Source organism: Dryobates pubescens, chromosome Z, assembly GCF_014839835.1.
Source record: "Dryobates pubescens isolate bDryPub1 chromosome Z, bDryPub1.pri, whole genome shotgun sequence".
Classification (NCBI taxonomy): domain Eukaryota; kingdom Metazoa; phylum Chordata; class Aves; order Piciformes; family Picidae; genus Dryobates; species Dryobates pubescens.
The window spans coordinates 34,108,428-34,126,035 of record NC_071657.1 but is presented as its reverse complement, the minus strand read 5'-3'; the positions used below and the strand labels follow the sequence as shown (position 1 = coordinate 34,126,035).

General features: G+C 40.2%; 1 protein-coding gene across 2 annotated transcripts in view; it reads left to right on the top strand.

The window, feature by feature from the left end:
• ROR2 (receptor tyrosine kinase like orphan receptor 2) overlaps positions 1 to 17,608 on the top strand; it is a 177,903-nt gene that overhangs the window by 135,557 nt on the left and 24,738 nt on the right. For both annotated transcript variants that reach the window (XM_054178607.1, XM_054178608.1), the window contains exons 3-4: positions 3,849 to 4,136; positions 5,192 to 5,222. In XM_054178607.1, the coding sequence (XP_054034582.1) occupies positions 3,849 to 4,136; positions 5,192 to 5,222 (319 nt within the window). The remainder of the gene's footprint in view (positions 1 to 3,848; positions 4,137 to 5,191; positions 5,223 to 17,608) is intronic.

Sequence of the window (17,608 nt, the reverse complement as noted above, 5' to 3'; positions counted from 1 at the left end):
TCCCTATTATCAGCAAGGTAATTTGCTGCTTTTCTGTTCCCTATCAGAATGACATCCTAGTAGCTCTAATTCTGCAGCTATGAAATGTAACTGGAAACCACAACAAATGGTATTGTTGTGGCGTGGCACTGCAGAAAGTGTTTATATGTTTTTCTCCCTTTTTTTATCAAACTTGTGAGAAGAAATATTTTTAGTGTTTTGTCAAAACATCTGAAAGTCTGCTAGAGATTTGTAGGCTAGCAATAGGGGAAAATAATGTAAAATTACATACAGAAAATTCAGTATTTTATGAGAAAAAGAATGAAAGTAATTTTCGTGTAAGTTTACAATGTCATGTGGAGATTATGCATATTAGAATTTACTTAATCTTCTATTTAGTGACATACTAAGTTCACACTTGTCTACCATTAATTAAAGGAGGATTTCTTTTGAAAATTCAAGTGTAGAGACAAATGTAATGCTCAGTGAAAACCAGTTTTCTGGCAAATCTGACATTGCAAATTCATTACATTCTGATGCTTCTGCTGCTTTTCTTTCCAGTGCTATACCTACCCATGGTCATGTCAAACGTAAATTAAAGCAGAACATCAATTCTCTTGATGTATTTCAGCAATTTTGCTGTGAAGGTTGACCATTCTATTACTAGTGTTAGATTCTTGCACAGTGTTATGCTATTTACTAATTAAAGAAATGCAAAGTAATCAAACTAATAGTAAATGGCACATGTGGGCATCCACTGGAGTTATTTGGCATTTGGATTCAGATGACATAAAAATGTACTGTAATATGAAGTATTCCTGATCTCTAGATGGTATAAATTTATTAAAACAAGCACATAAAATGACAGCTAGATACTTATCTTAACATTCATTATTTTAGTAGAATTATATGCTTTCAAGTTTTCAGTGTGTGCTGTGTATCAGCTGCAGGAAAACTTAACACCATTTTAAGTGAAAAAATAATAACCTACAGAAGTTTTGATTGTTCATTTTTTTTTTGCATAAATTGTATCTTCTTTTTTTTTATCACTTGAAATCTCCAGTAGAGCATCTGTGTTTCTTGACATGCCCGTTGCTTTCAACAAACCACAAATTAATGCTTTTAGTTTCCATTAAAAAAATTAAATCCATGAAATCTGATTCCTCAGTACCCATACAGAACTTTCTTTGTCCCGTTTAGCAGTATTTTAGGACTTGATACAAAAAATGGCAGCCTGTAATTAATTTGAATGTGCCCTCTGTATCACAAGTTAGTTTTGCAATTGAGTCATTCTTTCTTTAAACTGAGTATGAGACTTAGAATCGTAGACTAGAATCATAGAATTGTTTCAGCCAAAAGAAAGACTTTTAAGATCATTGAGTCCAACCGTAGACCTAACACCAGCATGGCCACTAAAACGTGTCCTGCAGTTCTGTCTACAAATTTTTTGTACACATGCAGAGATGGTGACTCCACCACCTCCCTGGCCAGCCTGTTCCAGTGCCTGATCACTCTTTCCTTAACAAAGTTTCCTAATATCTATCCTAAACCTCCCCTGGCACAACTTGAGGCCATTTCCTCTCACCCTATCACTTGATACTAGAGAGAAGAGACCAACAGCCACCTCACTACAACCTCCTTTCAGGTGTTTGTAGAGCAGTTAAGCCTCCCCTCCATCTCCTCTTTTCCAGACTAAACAATCCCAGTTCCCTCAGCAGCTAATCAGTAGACCTCTTTTCCAGGTGTTTCACCAGCTCTATTGCCCTGCTCTCAACACACTTCAGCAACTTGATGGCCTTCTTGTAGTGAGGGGACCAAAAATGAACACAGTATTTGAGGTATGACCTCACCACCACCATGTTTAAGGGCACCAGCGCTTCCCTACAAAAGCTGGCCACGCCGTTCCTAATATAGGTCACGATGCTGTTGGCCTTCTTGGCCACCTGGGCACACCGCTAGCTCATGTTCAGATGGCTGTCAGCCAGCAACCCCTGGTCTTTATCTACAGGGCAGCTTTCCAGCCACTCTGCCCCAAGCCTGTAGCATTCCATGGGGTTGTTATGGCCCAAGTGCAGGACCTAGTACTTGGCCTTATTAAATCTCATACAACTGGCCTCAGCCCATTGATTCAGCCTATCCAGATCCCTCTGCAGAGCCATCCTGCCTTCAAGCAGATCAGCACTCCCTCTGATCTGTGGTTACAGAGGGTGCAGTCAACCTTCTTGTCCAGACCACTGATAAAGATGATAAAACTGGCCCCAAAAGTGAGTCCCTGGGGAACACCACTAGTGACTGGCTACCAACTGGATTTAATTCCATTCACGACCACTCTTTGGGCACAGCCACCCAGCCAGTCTGTAACCCAGCAAAGTCTTTGCCCATCCAAGCCATAAGCAGACATTTTCTCCAGGAGCCTGCTGTAGAAGACAGTATCAAAGACATTACTGAAGTCCAGATAAACAACATCCACAGCCTGTCCCTCATCCAGTAAGCTGGTCACTTTGTCATGGAAGGAGATCAGATTAGTCAAGCAGAACCTGCTCTTCATGAATTCATGCTGACTGGGCAATGATCTGCTCCATGACCTTCCCCAGCACCAAGATCAGACTGACAGGTCTGCAGTTCCCTGGATCCTCCTTATGGCCCTTCTTGTAGATGGACATCACATGTGCCAATCTCCAGTCAGCTGAGACCTCACTGTTTAGCCAGAACCCTGGGAAATGATAGCAGCTTCCTCAGTAGCCTGAGGTGTGTGTCATCTGGCCTCAAAGACCTGAGTATGTCTAAGTGGTGCATCAGGTCATTAACTGTGTCCTCTTGGATTATGGGGACTTCATTCTGCTCCCCATTCCTCTCTTCCAGTGCAGGGGGCTGGGTATCCAGCAAACAACTGGTCTTACGGTAATAAGATTGAGGCAAAGAAGGTATGGAGGACCTTATCCTTTCCCTCATCCTTTACAACTGTGTTCCCCATGCACCAAACAAAGGTCTCCTTTTGTTAATAAATTTGTAGAAGTATATCCTCTTTTCTTTAACAATGGAAGCCAGGTTAATTTCCAGTTGGGCTTTAGCCTTTCTAATTTTCTGCCTGCATAGCCTCATAGAACCTTGTGGTCCTCCCTAGTGGCCTGCCCCTTCTTCCAGTGGCTGTAAACTCTCTCCCTAAGCAGCAATCAAACAGCGATATTCAGCAAGGCTGGCCTTCTCCTCTGATGACTTGTCTTTTTGGCACATGGGGACAGGTGAAAAAAATCAGCTCAGGAAATATGAGGAGAGAGGTTGCTAGTGAACACTGAGGCAAAAAATGTGTTGAGAACCTCAGCCTCTCCTTGTCTGTTGTTCCTAGCTTGCCTTCTCTGAAGTTCAACTGTAGCATGAACTTACCCAGATCAGGCTCAGCTTGAGATTGTCTTGTCAGACGAGCATCTGGCAAGCCAAATGAATATTTAAGTCAAATATTTGACCATGCAAAAGAATTAAATGGTGAAATAGGTTGTATTTTTCTGTTACAGCACTAATCAATTCCCAAGAGACATAGGACCTAAGCAGAAAAAAAAAAAATCAAAAAATCATTATTGCATCAAAATAGGCGTTCAAGAAGGGAGTTAGGATTGTAATGGTACTAATTCATGCTTGACCTTCTAATCTGCATACCTACCTGCAGACAAATACAAAGTGAATCATAAAGGAGAAACTGGAATGTGATGCTGTGATATCCCTCAGACAATGAATTGCTTTTTTTCCTGAGCATATGCTGGAAAGAGAACTGAAATCGTTTCCAGGACCTTCTCTTTTAAAAAGTGTCTTTGGGCACTCTTTTATTGCAACCCAAGTGAAGTTTGATCTTTTCTGATGTTTTACCCTTTTAGGTTACTTCCTGACTTTTTTGGAACCAGTAAACAATATCACTGTAGTCCAGGGGCAAACAGCAATCCTCCACTGCAAGGTAGCAGGAAACCCATCTCCAAATGTCAGATGGCTAAAAAACGATGCTCCAGTGGTTCAGGAGCCAAGACGAATAATCATCAGAAAAACAGATTATGGTTCGCGTCTGAGAATCCAGGATCTGGATACCACAGATACAGGATACTACCAGTGTGTGGCTTCAAATGGGATGAAGACAATAACTGCAACAGGAGTGTTGTTTGTAAGGCTTGGTGAGTTCTAGGATTTTATGACTACTCACACTGCTTTGTAGACTAGGTATGAGTTTCTGCAATAGCACAATGAGAAATTAATGTGATGTTTTAAGAAAAACTCTTAACACTATGAAATAAAGCCATTGCCTGGGACCTTTCCCTCAGTGCGGAACGTCTTGGTTGAACTTGATGCACATTTACTGATAATAAAGTAAATACAGATGGAAACATCTGTAAAGATGTAGTGAAGAAAAATAGGCTAAAGAAGTTGCAATGTAAAGTACAAAAGGATAACATGTTATTGCCTAGACATTTTAACTCCACTACTGAACTCAAGCAGTAAAAAAAACCCAACAACTTGAAGATGTGAATGAGAGGTGCAGTTTCCTGTGTGATGCTCATCATACTGAGCTTACCTTGAGAAATATCATGCCTGTACTGCTGTGTGAAGCTTGGTCTAAATTCTGCCCTTTGACAGCTGAAGGTACACCACACATTTCAATAAGTCCTTATGTTATGATTTGGAGACTTAATCATGCAGCCTGGAAGGAAACCTTTTATTTAGTTTGCTTCTGAAGCATTGGAAAAAAATCCTAGAGGCATTTTCCTAAAATTTTGTCTAATTTTATAACGAAAATGGCTAACTCCACTCTTTAGTTTGTAGTAATTCATTAAGTGCTGGGTGTTGGACCTTGTTCCCACAGTGACAAAGGTTAAGAGCATACCCTTGTTATACCATAAACTCTGATAGTGAGGCTCATGTGGGGCTTATTAAGAGGTAAGTGGTGTGTCAAGACAACGTAGTCCTTTTAACAGCCTGTGATTTTATTTCTAAGAAATAATTTAGTCCACTCAAGTTGCTGCCTGGCCAGACAGAAGATTCATGTGATCTTTATTTGTGGCTTTGAAAATAACACTATATAATTATGTGCAGGAATGCAAAGGGTTTTGTTCGAATCCTAAGATAAATTTTCTTTAAAGACACAGTTTCCTTTAGATTGCTATTGACTTTTTTAATGCTGTTGGCCCTGGCCAAACTTGTCAACAAGTTTTGTTTCTTTTTATGTTTACAGGTCCAACAAATAGCCCAAATCACAATCTTCAGTAAGTACTTTCTTGAAAATTACTTAATGCACTCTGATCAATTTTGTCCTGTAAGAGTTTAGTTCATAAATTCAAAAAACACTGCCTGCAGGCACAGTGGGCTTTCTTAAAAAACATAATTTGATCAAAATCTCACAGAACGGATGAAACTTTTCAGACTGGGATGGCATTGCATTACAGTGGGTTTGGGTTTGTTTGAATTTTCTTGAGCAACTTCTGCTTTCATATTTTGTACAAGCAAAACACCACAAAGTCATGATGTTTGAACAGTAATTTTTTTACAAGGCAAGTATGGACTGGAAGAGTGATTAACAATGAACAGGTAAAATGTCTGGGTTGCTGTGGTTGTAAATTTACCCATGTTACAACATTATAACATAAAAAGTCAAATAAAGCAAGGCTAGAATCCTGTCTTTGAGGATGTAGGTAAAATCTCTCAGTGTCCTTTTAACTTTTTGTTAGCTGCCTGAGCTCACTTACAGATTCAATCATAAAGATTCAACTAGATCAGCTCTGTTTCATCACTTGCTTTATATGTTAGTTTTAGTTTAAATACCACATCTTGTATAATTGAAATAGATTCTGGAGCTGATCAGTTAATGGAGTGTTGTAAGGAATGCAGCGTGAGGCTTTTTTATGTGTTAGTGGCATAAAATTAGTGTTGATGATCACTGATTAAAACTAAGACTAAAAACAGATTTGTAAAGGCATGTGGATATTTTTCAGAAGTACATTATTGATCAGTGTTTGTGATCTCTGAGCTCCCAGTGGTTTGGGTAGGAGTGCTTTCAGTAACTGCAGTGGTCTGACCAGTACTCCATCCGTCTTCTGTGTACCTTGCGCAGTTCATCTTATGTATATATGGTACACATTCTTGTATTTTAGATGCACGGAAAGTGTAAATTAATTTAAATATTTCAGCATTATTGGGATTTAACAAGTTTTCATATTTTTCTTAAAATTGATTGCAAGCTATAGAAGGTTAAAAGCAGGTGCTTATGACTGAGTAGAAGGAAATATGATTGTTTCTGTAAACAGTGAAATCTTGCCTTAGAGCTCACAGCACTTTAGAAAGCTGTTTTAGAAAAATGGGAAGCTATGTGATCTTATAGAAGATCAGAAGGCAGAGAGTGCAAACTTCAAAGAACATTTCTCAAATGCAACTGAAGAGTAGGAGTAGCAAGCTCTGAGCTCAAGGTAAAAAGCTGGGAAGCAGGTTTTACAGTGATTCACTTTTTGCTACTGAGCAAACGATTGGCTTACTTTTTTTTGGTTTCCATGGTATTTCCCAAATTCTTTTCCCATACTGAGTATTAGTTTACTAACATTTTACAAATACCAATATAAATGTAAAAATTCCAACAAATAAAAAGAAAAATGTTACGATGTGATGTATTTCTGTTATGGATTGAATTAGATCCCCCAATAACTTATTTTTTGGAAATCTGCCCCAGAGAGCAAATCTCACCACACTCAGAATTTGGAAGTAAAAATGGAACTGTATTTACAGAAGAAACTAAATATAACAGTATAAAAAGCAGGAAACATGTACAAGGGAGGATAGCACAGCCTGAAAGCCAAAGCAGAGCAGCAAACAACAAGCAGGCAAAGAAAAAGATGTAAGACTTCTGCTGCAAAATACAAGCTATTCTTCAGACCAATTGAATTAGGTGGACTTATCATTACCATAATGTGAACTCTGAGGAGTCCACTCCTCTCTAACTGTCTGAAACCTCTGGAAACTTACTTCCAAATTGTAACAGTTTCTTAATTGCATGCTCCCCCAAAGTCAAAGTGAAGTAAGATTCTGCTTTTGTTTAGATTTTAAAGGCTTAACTATTCAGCTGTTGGGTGTTTATGAAGCCATAAAATGAAGTAAGAACAAAACCAACAAATCATGTCATTTTCATTATGATACCTCTAAACTGGTCTTTTACTGATAGTGTCAGTAGTGGACCTAGAAGCAGTAGTGTGCCATCAGTGTTTTGAACATGCTATTAAAAGGTGAAGAGTACACTGCTGGTAGATTTTTTTTTCCCCCTCAGTATTCACTAGATTGAAGAGAAAGCTGAGACATGACAAAAACAAGCTCATGTCAAATGTCTAGTGAGAAGTCTTGAGGGACTTATGTGAGGTCTAGGAGCTTTTGACGATTAGATTTTGAGGATTTTCCTCATTGCATGCCTGCTTCTGTTTGATTTTTTATTTCTTTCCTGCTTAACCAGGTTTTGCCCACTTTTCCAAAGTTCCTATACTTCCTTGCTATAATTTTTTGTACATTATAGCTCACAGTTGTTCCTGTGTTGTGTCTGCTCCATGCCTTCTACCTAGTCCTTTAGATAAAATCCTGTAACTTGGCAGCTCTGGGGTTTTGTGGTTATGGTTTTCTTGTTTGGTTGTTGTTTTTTTTTTTTTCCCCCAAGAAAATGATTATGACTTTTTTGGATTAATTTTGTTAAAAATTGTGCAGTCTGTAAACCAGAAAAAAGGAAGGGGGGAAAAGGCAAAAGCAATATCTAACTTTTTTTAAAGAAGCCTACACGGAGCAAAGGGATCTTTCTGTTTTCTGGGAGCACAGCACAATCTCATGTCGAGCCACCCAAGAGCTGTTTCTCCTGTCATTACTGCTTCCAAAATGACACACTTCACTGGGAATACTGAAACCTAAAACTATTGTCACTTGGTTTAAAACTAGGCCTCATGAATTTTTGACAGGTAAACCCCATTACCTATGTAGATGCCATCTTGAAAAGTATCTTTATGCAGTCCATGTGTTTTGTTGTGCATTTCTAGAAATTATCTACAATTACAGTTTGCCAGAGATCAAATGTGCATTATACAGTCAGACTTAGCAGTGAAAAAATAAAAATAAAAAGAGCCCTTATCTTCAGGTATTATAATTGAGACATTTCCATAAAAATCTGAAAGTAAAAATTTTCAGCCAAATACATAGTCTCAGACTGATGTGGACTTTTTTGAGAGGGTGGTAAGGTCTTTATATTCTGTGGAAGTCTGCATCTGTAAAACTTTTTATGATATTTTTCTGTATAAATGGAAAAATACAATCTATCCAAATAGTGGAGAATGAGGATTTTTAGTGTGATTTAAAATTAAGCAATGGATGTTAATCTCCTGGAGTGATAAGAGGGCCAGAACAAATGCTTTGCATTCTGCAAGTATTGTTCTTTTAAGACAATGTCATTCTAAACCATGTGTTCTCTAGTCTGATGTATTTTTCTAATGAACCAAATCCTTAGATTGCATTTTGCTCACTGCACAAATTTCTCATTGAGGTTGTTATTGTAGTGGTGCCATCTTGAAGAGAACTTAGGAAGGATGTTGACTTGCTGGAACGAGTCCAGAGAAGGGCAATAAAGTTGGTGAGGGGTTTGGAACACAAGCCCTATGAGGAGAGACTGAGGGAGCTGGGGTTGCTTAGCCTGAAGAGGAGGAGACTCAGGGGTGACCTTATTGCTCTCTACAACTACCTGATGGGAAGTTGTAGACAGGCGGATGTTGGTCTCTTCTTGCAGGCAGCCAGTACCAGAACAAGAGGACAGAGTCTCAGGCTGCACCAAGGGAGGTTTAGGTTGGATGTTATGAAGAAGTTCTATACAGAGAGAGTGATTGCCCATTGGAATGGGCTGCCCGGGGAGGTGGTGGAGTCATCATCATTGGAGGTATCACAGTATCACAGTATAACTACGGTTGGAAAAGACCCCGAGGATCATCGAGTCCAACCTGTCTCCACAGACCTCATGACTAGATCATGGCACCAAGTGCCACATCCAAATTTCCTCGTGAACACCTCCAGGGACGGTGACTCCACCACCTCCCTGGGCAGCCCATTCCAACGACCAATGACTCTCTCCGTGAAGAACTTTCTCCTCACCTCGAGTCTAAACCTCCCCTGGTGCAGCTTGAGACTGTGTCCCCTTGTTCTGGTGCTGGTTGCCTGAGAGAAGAGACCAACCCCTTCCTGGCCACAACCACCTTTCAGGTAGTTGAAGAGGGCAATGAGGTCACTCCTGAGCCTCCTCTTCTCCAGGCTAAACAATCCCAGCTCCCTCAGCCTCTCCTCATAGGGCTTGTGCTCAAGGCCTCTCCCCAGCCTTGTTGCCCTTCTCTGGACACGTTCAAGTGTCTCGATGTCCTTCTTAAACTGAGGGGCCCAGAACTGGACACAGTACTCAAGGTGTGGCCTAACCAATGCAGAGTACAGGGGCACAATGACCTCCCTGCTCCTGCTGGCCACACTATTCCTAATGCAGGCCAGGATGCCATTGGCCTTCTTGGCCACCTGGGCACTCTACTGGCTCATGTTTAGGCGACTGTCAATCAGCACCCCCAGGTCCTTCTCTGTTTGGGAGCTCTCCAGCCACTCTGACCCCAGCCTGTAGCTCTACATGGGGTTGCCGTGGCCAAAGTGCAGCACCCGGCACTTGGACTTGTTAAATGCCATGCCATTGAGGTGTTCAGGAGGAGACTTGATGGGGTGCTTGGTGCCATGGTTTAGTTGTTTAGGTGGGTTGGATTGGTTGAGGGGTTGGACACAATGATCTTGGAGGTCTCTTCCAACCTGTTTATTATTATTATTATTATTATTATTATTATTATTATTATTATTATTATTATTATTATTATTATTATTATTATTATTATTATTATTATTATTATTATTATATGATGGATATCTAACTGTTTGCTCTAAGGGCTCCTGGAACATCTGATGAGACATTAGCAGAAGTTAGGCACCACAGAGTACATGTAGAAAGAAATAATGATAAACTCAGCCTTTACTAGGTGTAGATGATAGGAGCTGGCTCTGTAGCCACTTTTCCCCACCCGAACTTTCTGCAGTCTGCTCAGGATGCCAGGTAATGAACACCTTCAAGAGCCCTGTGAAGGTGAACCAGGCTTTCTGAGATACTGTGAAGTCTATTTAATTTAACTCTGACTAAGACCAGTTCTGAGTTTGCACTCATTGATGCCTATATGCCAGACCCTTAGAAGGAGAAATAGATAGGAAGAAACACGGTCATCAAGTAGAAATTGTCATTACTTTGGGGGGAAATTTTGAGATACTGATCATTAAGAATAAATTTCCATCCTCCCATGCCTTATTTTCTTCAGGTTGTTTGAGACAACAGTAAAATTTTTTAAGAGGCAGTCCACTGAAAAGAAAGTTAAGAAGCAATTGTAGCTGAGAAAATAAACAATTCTTTCAAACAATGGAAAGCCAAATCTCTTTAAAAACTAGTCACATTTCTGAGTTGAGGAACCTGGAGGAGGAGTCTGCATATCTCATGGCTATTATAACACAAGCAAAACACATTTCTTGTATGACCCCAAAGAGAACCTTATGCCCGATGTGATGGGCACTCGCATTTCTATGATGGGACAAGGTATATTTCTATCATGCAACAAATATTCATGTAATTATAAGATGGAAAAGGAATACAGGGCCTTGGGAAAGTGTGGAAAGGAGTGGGTTATCAGAACACTCCACCCTGAGGCCACATCTCTGCCGATGCCTGGGATCTTGCAGGCAAAAGCCAGCAGCTTTAGGGACACATATTTTTGAAAACTAGATCTGCCCAGCAAACCAAAAGTACCTAACATCATGTTAGTGTAGCAGCACCACTTAATAGCTTTCTCCTTTCCTTGGGTGATGTGGGAAATACTCTCTAGTCTCAGTCAGTTAAGCCACTGATGATGTTTTTAATTTCATAAATTATACAAGATTAACTTAAAATTCACATATAGAGATAGTTTTATAATCAGTGCAAGGCTGTCTGAGCTTGGAAGTTACTGTGTTTACTCAGGCCCATAAGGACCAGGTGTTCAGTGATGGGCCTCCTCTAGTATGAGATGCATGCCCTTTTTCACGTCAAAATATACACCTGGCTGAGATGAACGTATTTGAAGTATATATAGTTTCCTAAAGTATTTGTGGCAACATGTTGAAGTTACAGAATAAGTGCATATTTTGTGTTCTAGTTTCTTACTCTAATCAAAGAAGAAGAATGATTTTGTGATTAAAACACTGGACTGTAATCTTAGAGGTCTGGATTCAATTTCTGGCCGAGCTCCTTTCTCCATGTATGATTGCAGCAGTTGTTCAGCTTCTCTCTCTTCTTTTTACATCAATTGGAGATGGCTGATCTTGGGATTTTTTTGTCTTCTACTATTACAAGATCAGATAATTTCAAAATGTTTAGGGTACCTTCTCTCCCCATAAGGCATGGAATGCTATTCCTGTTATACAAAAGAGGATCTGAGGCATAGATTATCTTGGGCTGGTCTACATTAAACAGCGTGTGTTTGCCTTGGCAGATTTCCTGGTTCCCTGACAATCCAATCTGAGGATCTGGCTGGAACATGCTGCAATTCCCTTCTAGACCCCTGTGTGTCAATTTTTACTTTTCGCTTTCAAGGTGGAGAGGGAGCCTGTATTTCACCCTGGTGTGGGGTTGAGGCTCCTTTCAGGGAATTTTGATCTAGAATCTCAGATCTGGTTCTGGGTCCATCAGTTCAAATATCCTTCGACTATTGCTTGTGCCTGTAGAGAAAGGAGGGAACTTAAATCAAGGCTGCACTAAACAACATTGCATACTCTTTTGTGTGCTTTAAAGTATAAGTTCTTTGGTGCTGTGATTGTTTTCACTCTAGCTACATAGGACACAACCTAGTACCACTTGTTAGTACACACTGTCACAAGTAATATATACTTGAAAATTATACTCATCTGTCTAGAGATAGAGTGTATACTCAGAAGAAGCCGACCTTCTGTCTTGTAATGGATACTGCAAAATTTTTATCCTAGTAATGCTTTTGGTTTTTTTAAAATGCAATTTTTCTCATGAGAAACACAGAATATGTGTAATTCAAGGAAAAGTTAAAGAGCAGTGAAAGTACTGATTTGGATTGTTTTGCACCATGCCAGATCCCACTTTCTTCCCACACTGTGTTAACTGTTGTTATTTGTTTAATCTTCTGCTTAAGTATTTTCTACTCAATAACAAATAATTGATGAAAAAATCTAGTGCATTTTATTTAGTGATAGAAGTAGAAATTCAATATGTGCTTACAAAATTGGCTAGTTTTAAAAGCTAGGTGTATATTTAAACTAATATGCGTAGCATCTTGGAGTAGGCACAAGTGCCTGTATTCCTGCAACATGTTATCTGTGGAAACGATCCAAGTGGCTTTTTTCCCTTTCCTTCAAAGGAAGGGAAGAGCAAAGAAGCTGACAGGGAATACAGAAAAAAGGGATAATAGTTTGTTTCAGTCTGCTATGGTCACTAATCTGTATTGTCCAGAAACAACAACAACAACAAAGACACAAAAAAAAAAAAAAAAAAAAAAAAAAAAGGAAAAAAGGAAGGGGGGCGGGAAAATAAAGGAAAAAAGGGGAAACCAAACATATGCAAAGATGAGTACAAACAGACCTCCAGGAAAGCTTTACCTTCTTTGTTCTGCTGTATAAATCAAACGCTCCTGAGACTTACTGTGTCAGGCAGCTGCTTTGCACTGCTTCACTGAGAGAGCCTGTTTGCAAACACAAGAAATCAACCCTATGGGACTTGCTTGCTGTTGGGCAAAGTTTCCAAATACCTTAGGAAGAACTGATTATTTACACTTCTGTCTACTCTTAGTTAAGCTGACTTAGGGTTAAAAGTGAAAAGCAGTTTCTTGGTTGTGATTAGCAGCATTGTCAAGATGCTTTTAGCAGACTTGGATCGATCCACTGATGAATGTGATGCTTACCACTTTGCATTTGCACATTGTGTAGTAGACCAAAGTACACAAATACTTTCTTCTTTAAGAGTTCTGCTTTCCAAAATGTAGAAAAGTATCTTGTTGATATTAAAGGAAGTAGGTGGTTTCTATAGGGAGAGTTTTTACCCACAATCTCTGTGCTGGGAAAGCCTGCTTCCTGTTCTGCAAAGTGGTGGTTAGGTTTTTAATAGTCAACAGGCTGTCATACCGGCCAATCTGTAAGGTGAATCTTTGAGATATGCAAAGTGTGGTGAAGAGCCAAACACAGCTCTGACATCATAAATATGTGACCCTGACATGCCCTCTTGCATCAGATTCCAGATCAGCAGCAGGTTCTTAGGTTTGAGCAGCTTGGAGAAACAATTTTGTTGAACTAATGAAGAAGCTGCAAGCAAATAAGACATTTGTTAATCCATATAAGGATATATGTAAATTGACATTCAGAGTAGTAATGGCTTTTGTCTAAGTAGCTACAGCAGTGATCTTTAGTTTGTTTTGATTTTATTTCCTCTCTCTCCCTCCCCTCCTCTCCTTCCTTCAGGAGCTTATATGGCTTTCAAAGTATTTATTGTATGTCCTACAAAAGGACAGTTATATGTCTTGAGACTTCCCCTCAGTATTCGATGCCACATTGAGTTTAATTACAGTTCCTTTGGATGCTGAATAGCCTCTAAGTACATACAAAGAAAGGGTGAGTGTTGTAGTTAGGCACAAAGATACAGGAACACCATTCTAATGAAAAGTAGGTAATTTAACAAAATGAGATAATGTGTAACACCACGCCATGAATGATCCTTTCAATTTTTGTGGCTTTATGGTTAGGCACATCTCTTCACCAGTCTGTCATGCTCCTGAAAAAGGCCCATCTTGTGTTCCATTTTTCATTTTGTTCAATCTGATAATAATATAGAAGAGGCAAAGGATTATTTTATGTGAGATGCAAACAATATATAACTGAAACTTTTATACAGATGTGTGCACACACACATACACACTCCCTCTCCCCACCCCCCTCAAGTTTTTCTAACAGTTGTATTTGCAGGCTAGAAAGCACATTTACCCTTTCAAGTAGGGAAGTCAGTCTTTTTAGTTCTGTGGAACACAGTCAGCAGGCTGACCTGCATATGGAAATCTTGATACTTTCATCTGAACCAGTTTTGCAAAACTATCTTGAAAAAGCAGGAATTTTTTTTTTCATCAGCCTAATGCAAATAAAGTAGTTCCAGATTCCAAAACAATGAGTAGAAGCATAATGGAACAGAACAAAATAGGCCAGGACAGACTAGACATAGACTAGACTTAGACTAGACTAGAGTAAATATAATAGAGAGAAGAGAAGAGAAGAGAAAAGAGAAGAGAAGAGAAGAGAAGAGAAGAGAAGAGAAGAGAAGAGAAGAGAAGAGAAGAGAAGAGAAGAGAAGAGAAGAGAAGAGAAGAGAAGAGAAGAGAAGAGAAGAGAAGAGAAGAGAAGAGAAGAGAAGAGAAGAGAAGAGAAGAGAAGAGAAGAGAAGAGAAGAGAAGAGAAGAGAAATTACTGCTGAGAGGACAATCATCTAGTCCAACTGACTGATCACTGACCAACAGTTAATTATGGAGGACATTGTCCAAGTGCCTATTTTTAAGGCACTGTCAGGTGGGTATTAGGAAGGCTGTTTCGGAGTCTGACTATCCTCTCGCTAATGAAAGATTTCCTGATGTCATCTCTGAACTTTCCCTGGTGGAGCTTTGAACCATTCCCCCATGTCCTGTCACTGGATCCCAAGGAGGAGAATTCAGCTCCTCCCTTTAGTTCCCATCTTCCGGAAGCTATAAAAAGTGATGAGGTTATCCCTCAGCTTTCTTTTTGCAAACTAGACAAACCCAGAGTCCTCAGCTGTTCGCCATCCATTTACTGGGTGTCTGCCAAAGACAGGTCCTTTCCAAGCAGGGGAAATGCCAGTGTGCAGGCTGGATCTAATAGAGCAGGAAGAAAGCCTGTGCCCAAGGGCAACAGCACAGTCAGCTTACCCTGGCTCCACCCACTACATGTGTTTCCCCTTGTTAAACTTCTTGGGGCTCCTGCTTTGGTTGATGCAAAGAGCAGCACCAAGTTGTGACTCCATGTGGGAGGTGTACCGGATTTGGTGTTGCTGTAGTGAGGCTGCCTCCAGCAGTGCAGGCTGGTGGGAGAGCAGAGCCCTGGGACATGGGGACAGAGGGTGTGGTGAGGCTTAAGGTGATGAGCCATGGGGTATGGGCAGGCTCCAAAGAGCCACTAGATGGAACCACTTGTCCCAGGGCCAGCTGTAGAGGTGCAAGCCTAGAAATGGGCAGCAGTTACCTTCAGAGGGAACAGCGCAATAGGACCTGGCACGTGTAGAAAGACCCCTCAGAATTAACATCCCACCCCTCCTGGTAAAAAAGGGCAAGGATAGTGTCGCTTTAAGATCCCTATGTATGCCTGTCTCATCATCTCAGAACCCTTACTGGAATTATTTGTCAAAATTTAAATTTGCCTCTCTTTTTTCCAGTGCTCCAATAAGGAATTGCACTAACACAGGTTCAGAAAGTTAAAACATTCATATGGTTTAACTTATTAAAGCAACAGATAGAACAGACTTGGGATTGCCAGAGATAAATGCACTGAGTGCAAAATGATCTCAGATTAAGAAATCCTGGGTAACAACTGACAGTTGGAAATGCAAGCCTTTGCAATAGCTTCAATGTACAATAGAAACACAGCAAAAGCTAAGCTGTGTATCAAAGGTGCAGATCTTACCAAGACGGATGTCCCTGTCAGGTGGAGGAAGAGGAGCGCAGCCTGTCAACCATACTTGTCTCTGTTTTACCCTCCAAACTGCTGATGCTGGCCATGCTGCACCTCTGCTGCTATCTCACTGCACCCCCACTGGTGCTGGTGGCAGTGCCCCTGCACACTAAGAGATGTTCTTCTCAAGGGTTTCATGCCCTAGCCCCAGCTGTCCCTGCCATCTAGGTGACATTTGGCATGATTTAGTAACATAGTCATATATGTTTACCATTCACTCAGTTTGGCTCATTAGCATACTGAGGAGTGTTAACTTTAATATTAAAATTGCATTTAATTAGTCACTGTAAATTACAGTGGTCCTGAAGTGTATTAAACCAGCTTGCCTTCCTGTCCTATGGTAGCCTAGGCATTTACCCCACAGATAGCAAAACCACCTGCACTGTTGGTAATGCTAAAACTTTCTCTGTAGTTTTCATACTTTAATTTAATTTAATTTAATTTATTTTTTTAAAATTTATTTTATATTATTTTGTTCTATTTAATTTTTTTTATTACTTTATTTGGATAGTACAATTTGGGGGCCTTGAGTTCTAGTGCATGGCCCAGTTCTGGCCCAGGTCAGCAGGATCTGGAGGAGCATTGGGTGGCTCTGGGAAAGGATCACCCATTCTTCAGGGTGAAGGCTTCCCACAGTAAGCCTGGGCGCCACTTCCACAGCCTGTGTTTGAGGTGCTTCATGGTGATGGAGGTCATGAGCTGCTTGTTGTTTCAGAGCTCCTCTCAGCCAGAGGACAAAGTCTGAGCTCTGGTGCTGGTACAATTGCTACTCACAGCCTCTCAAGCTAATCATGTTTGTGTAGCATCATATGTGTGACATCTGAAAATAAATCATAACTCTAATTTTGGAAGTTGAGCTATTTTACTTTTCCTGAGATACATTGCAGTATCCACTATTATATTTTAGGAAATTTTAAATGAAAACAATGTGTCGCTCAGGCTTTAGATGGTTATACATAGAAAAGAAAAAATAAAGAAGAGGAATCTTTGGAAATAAGGACCGATAAACATTCAGTAAGTAGTTCTAAGTCCAAAGGAAGAAAAATAAGGGGAAAATACAATTTAGGATTACATGAAGGCTGGATGGATACCCAGGCCTCCCAGCTCTTCCAGATGATTCAAGGTGCTGTGTCCCCAGCTCCAAAAGAGGAGCTGCAGAGCCAAAGGTTGTTCATTTCTTCCCTCTCCAGTGGCTGAAGTGGAAGAGTATCTGTTTATTTTTCATTCTTGGGAACTCCAGAGGCTTTGATTGAAACTGGCATCAAATTTCCTGTACAGAAAAAGCTAACTTTCCTAATTTGGAAAAAATCAACAATCCTATTATGTGGAATTATGATGACACACCAGAATTGTTTCATGAGTTCCTGGATTCCTTAGCCATACCACCCAGACCTCAATCACTGAAGCCAGCCAACAAGTGGATAGTGCTAATGATAGACTGTCTTCAGTATAGCTGAAGAAACCCAGGAGAGGAGACACATACTTACTCATCTATTGAGAGAAAAAAAAAAAAATATGAGATACAAAAAATAAGAGGTTTTGCTCCAGATTTTTGAGACCCGCATTCTCTCCTGGAGGTAGCCTTTTCATGCATCCCTGACCTGCCTCTTCCTCCCATATTCATCATCACCATTTTCCTTGGCCCTCAGCAAGCTCCTCATAACATTGCCTCAGTTAACCTTAGGTGCTTCTCCTGACAAGGGTGCCAAGCAGTGTTTTCTCACCTGTCTGAAATACTTGCTGTAGACAGGGTATTTAGAGATAGTATCAACTACGCTATGAGAGGCCAGGCTGAGCA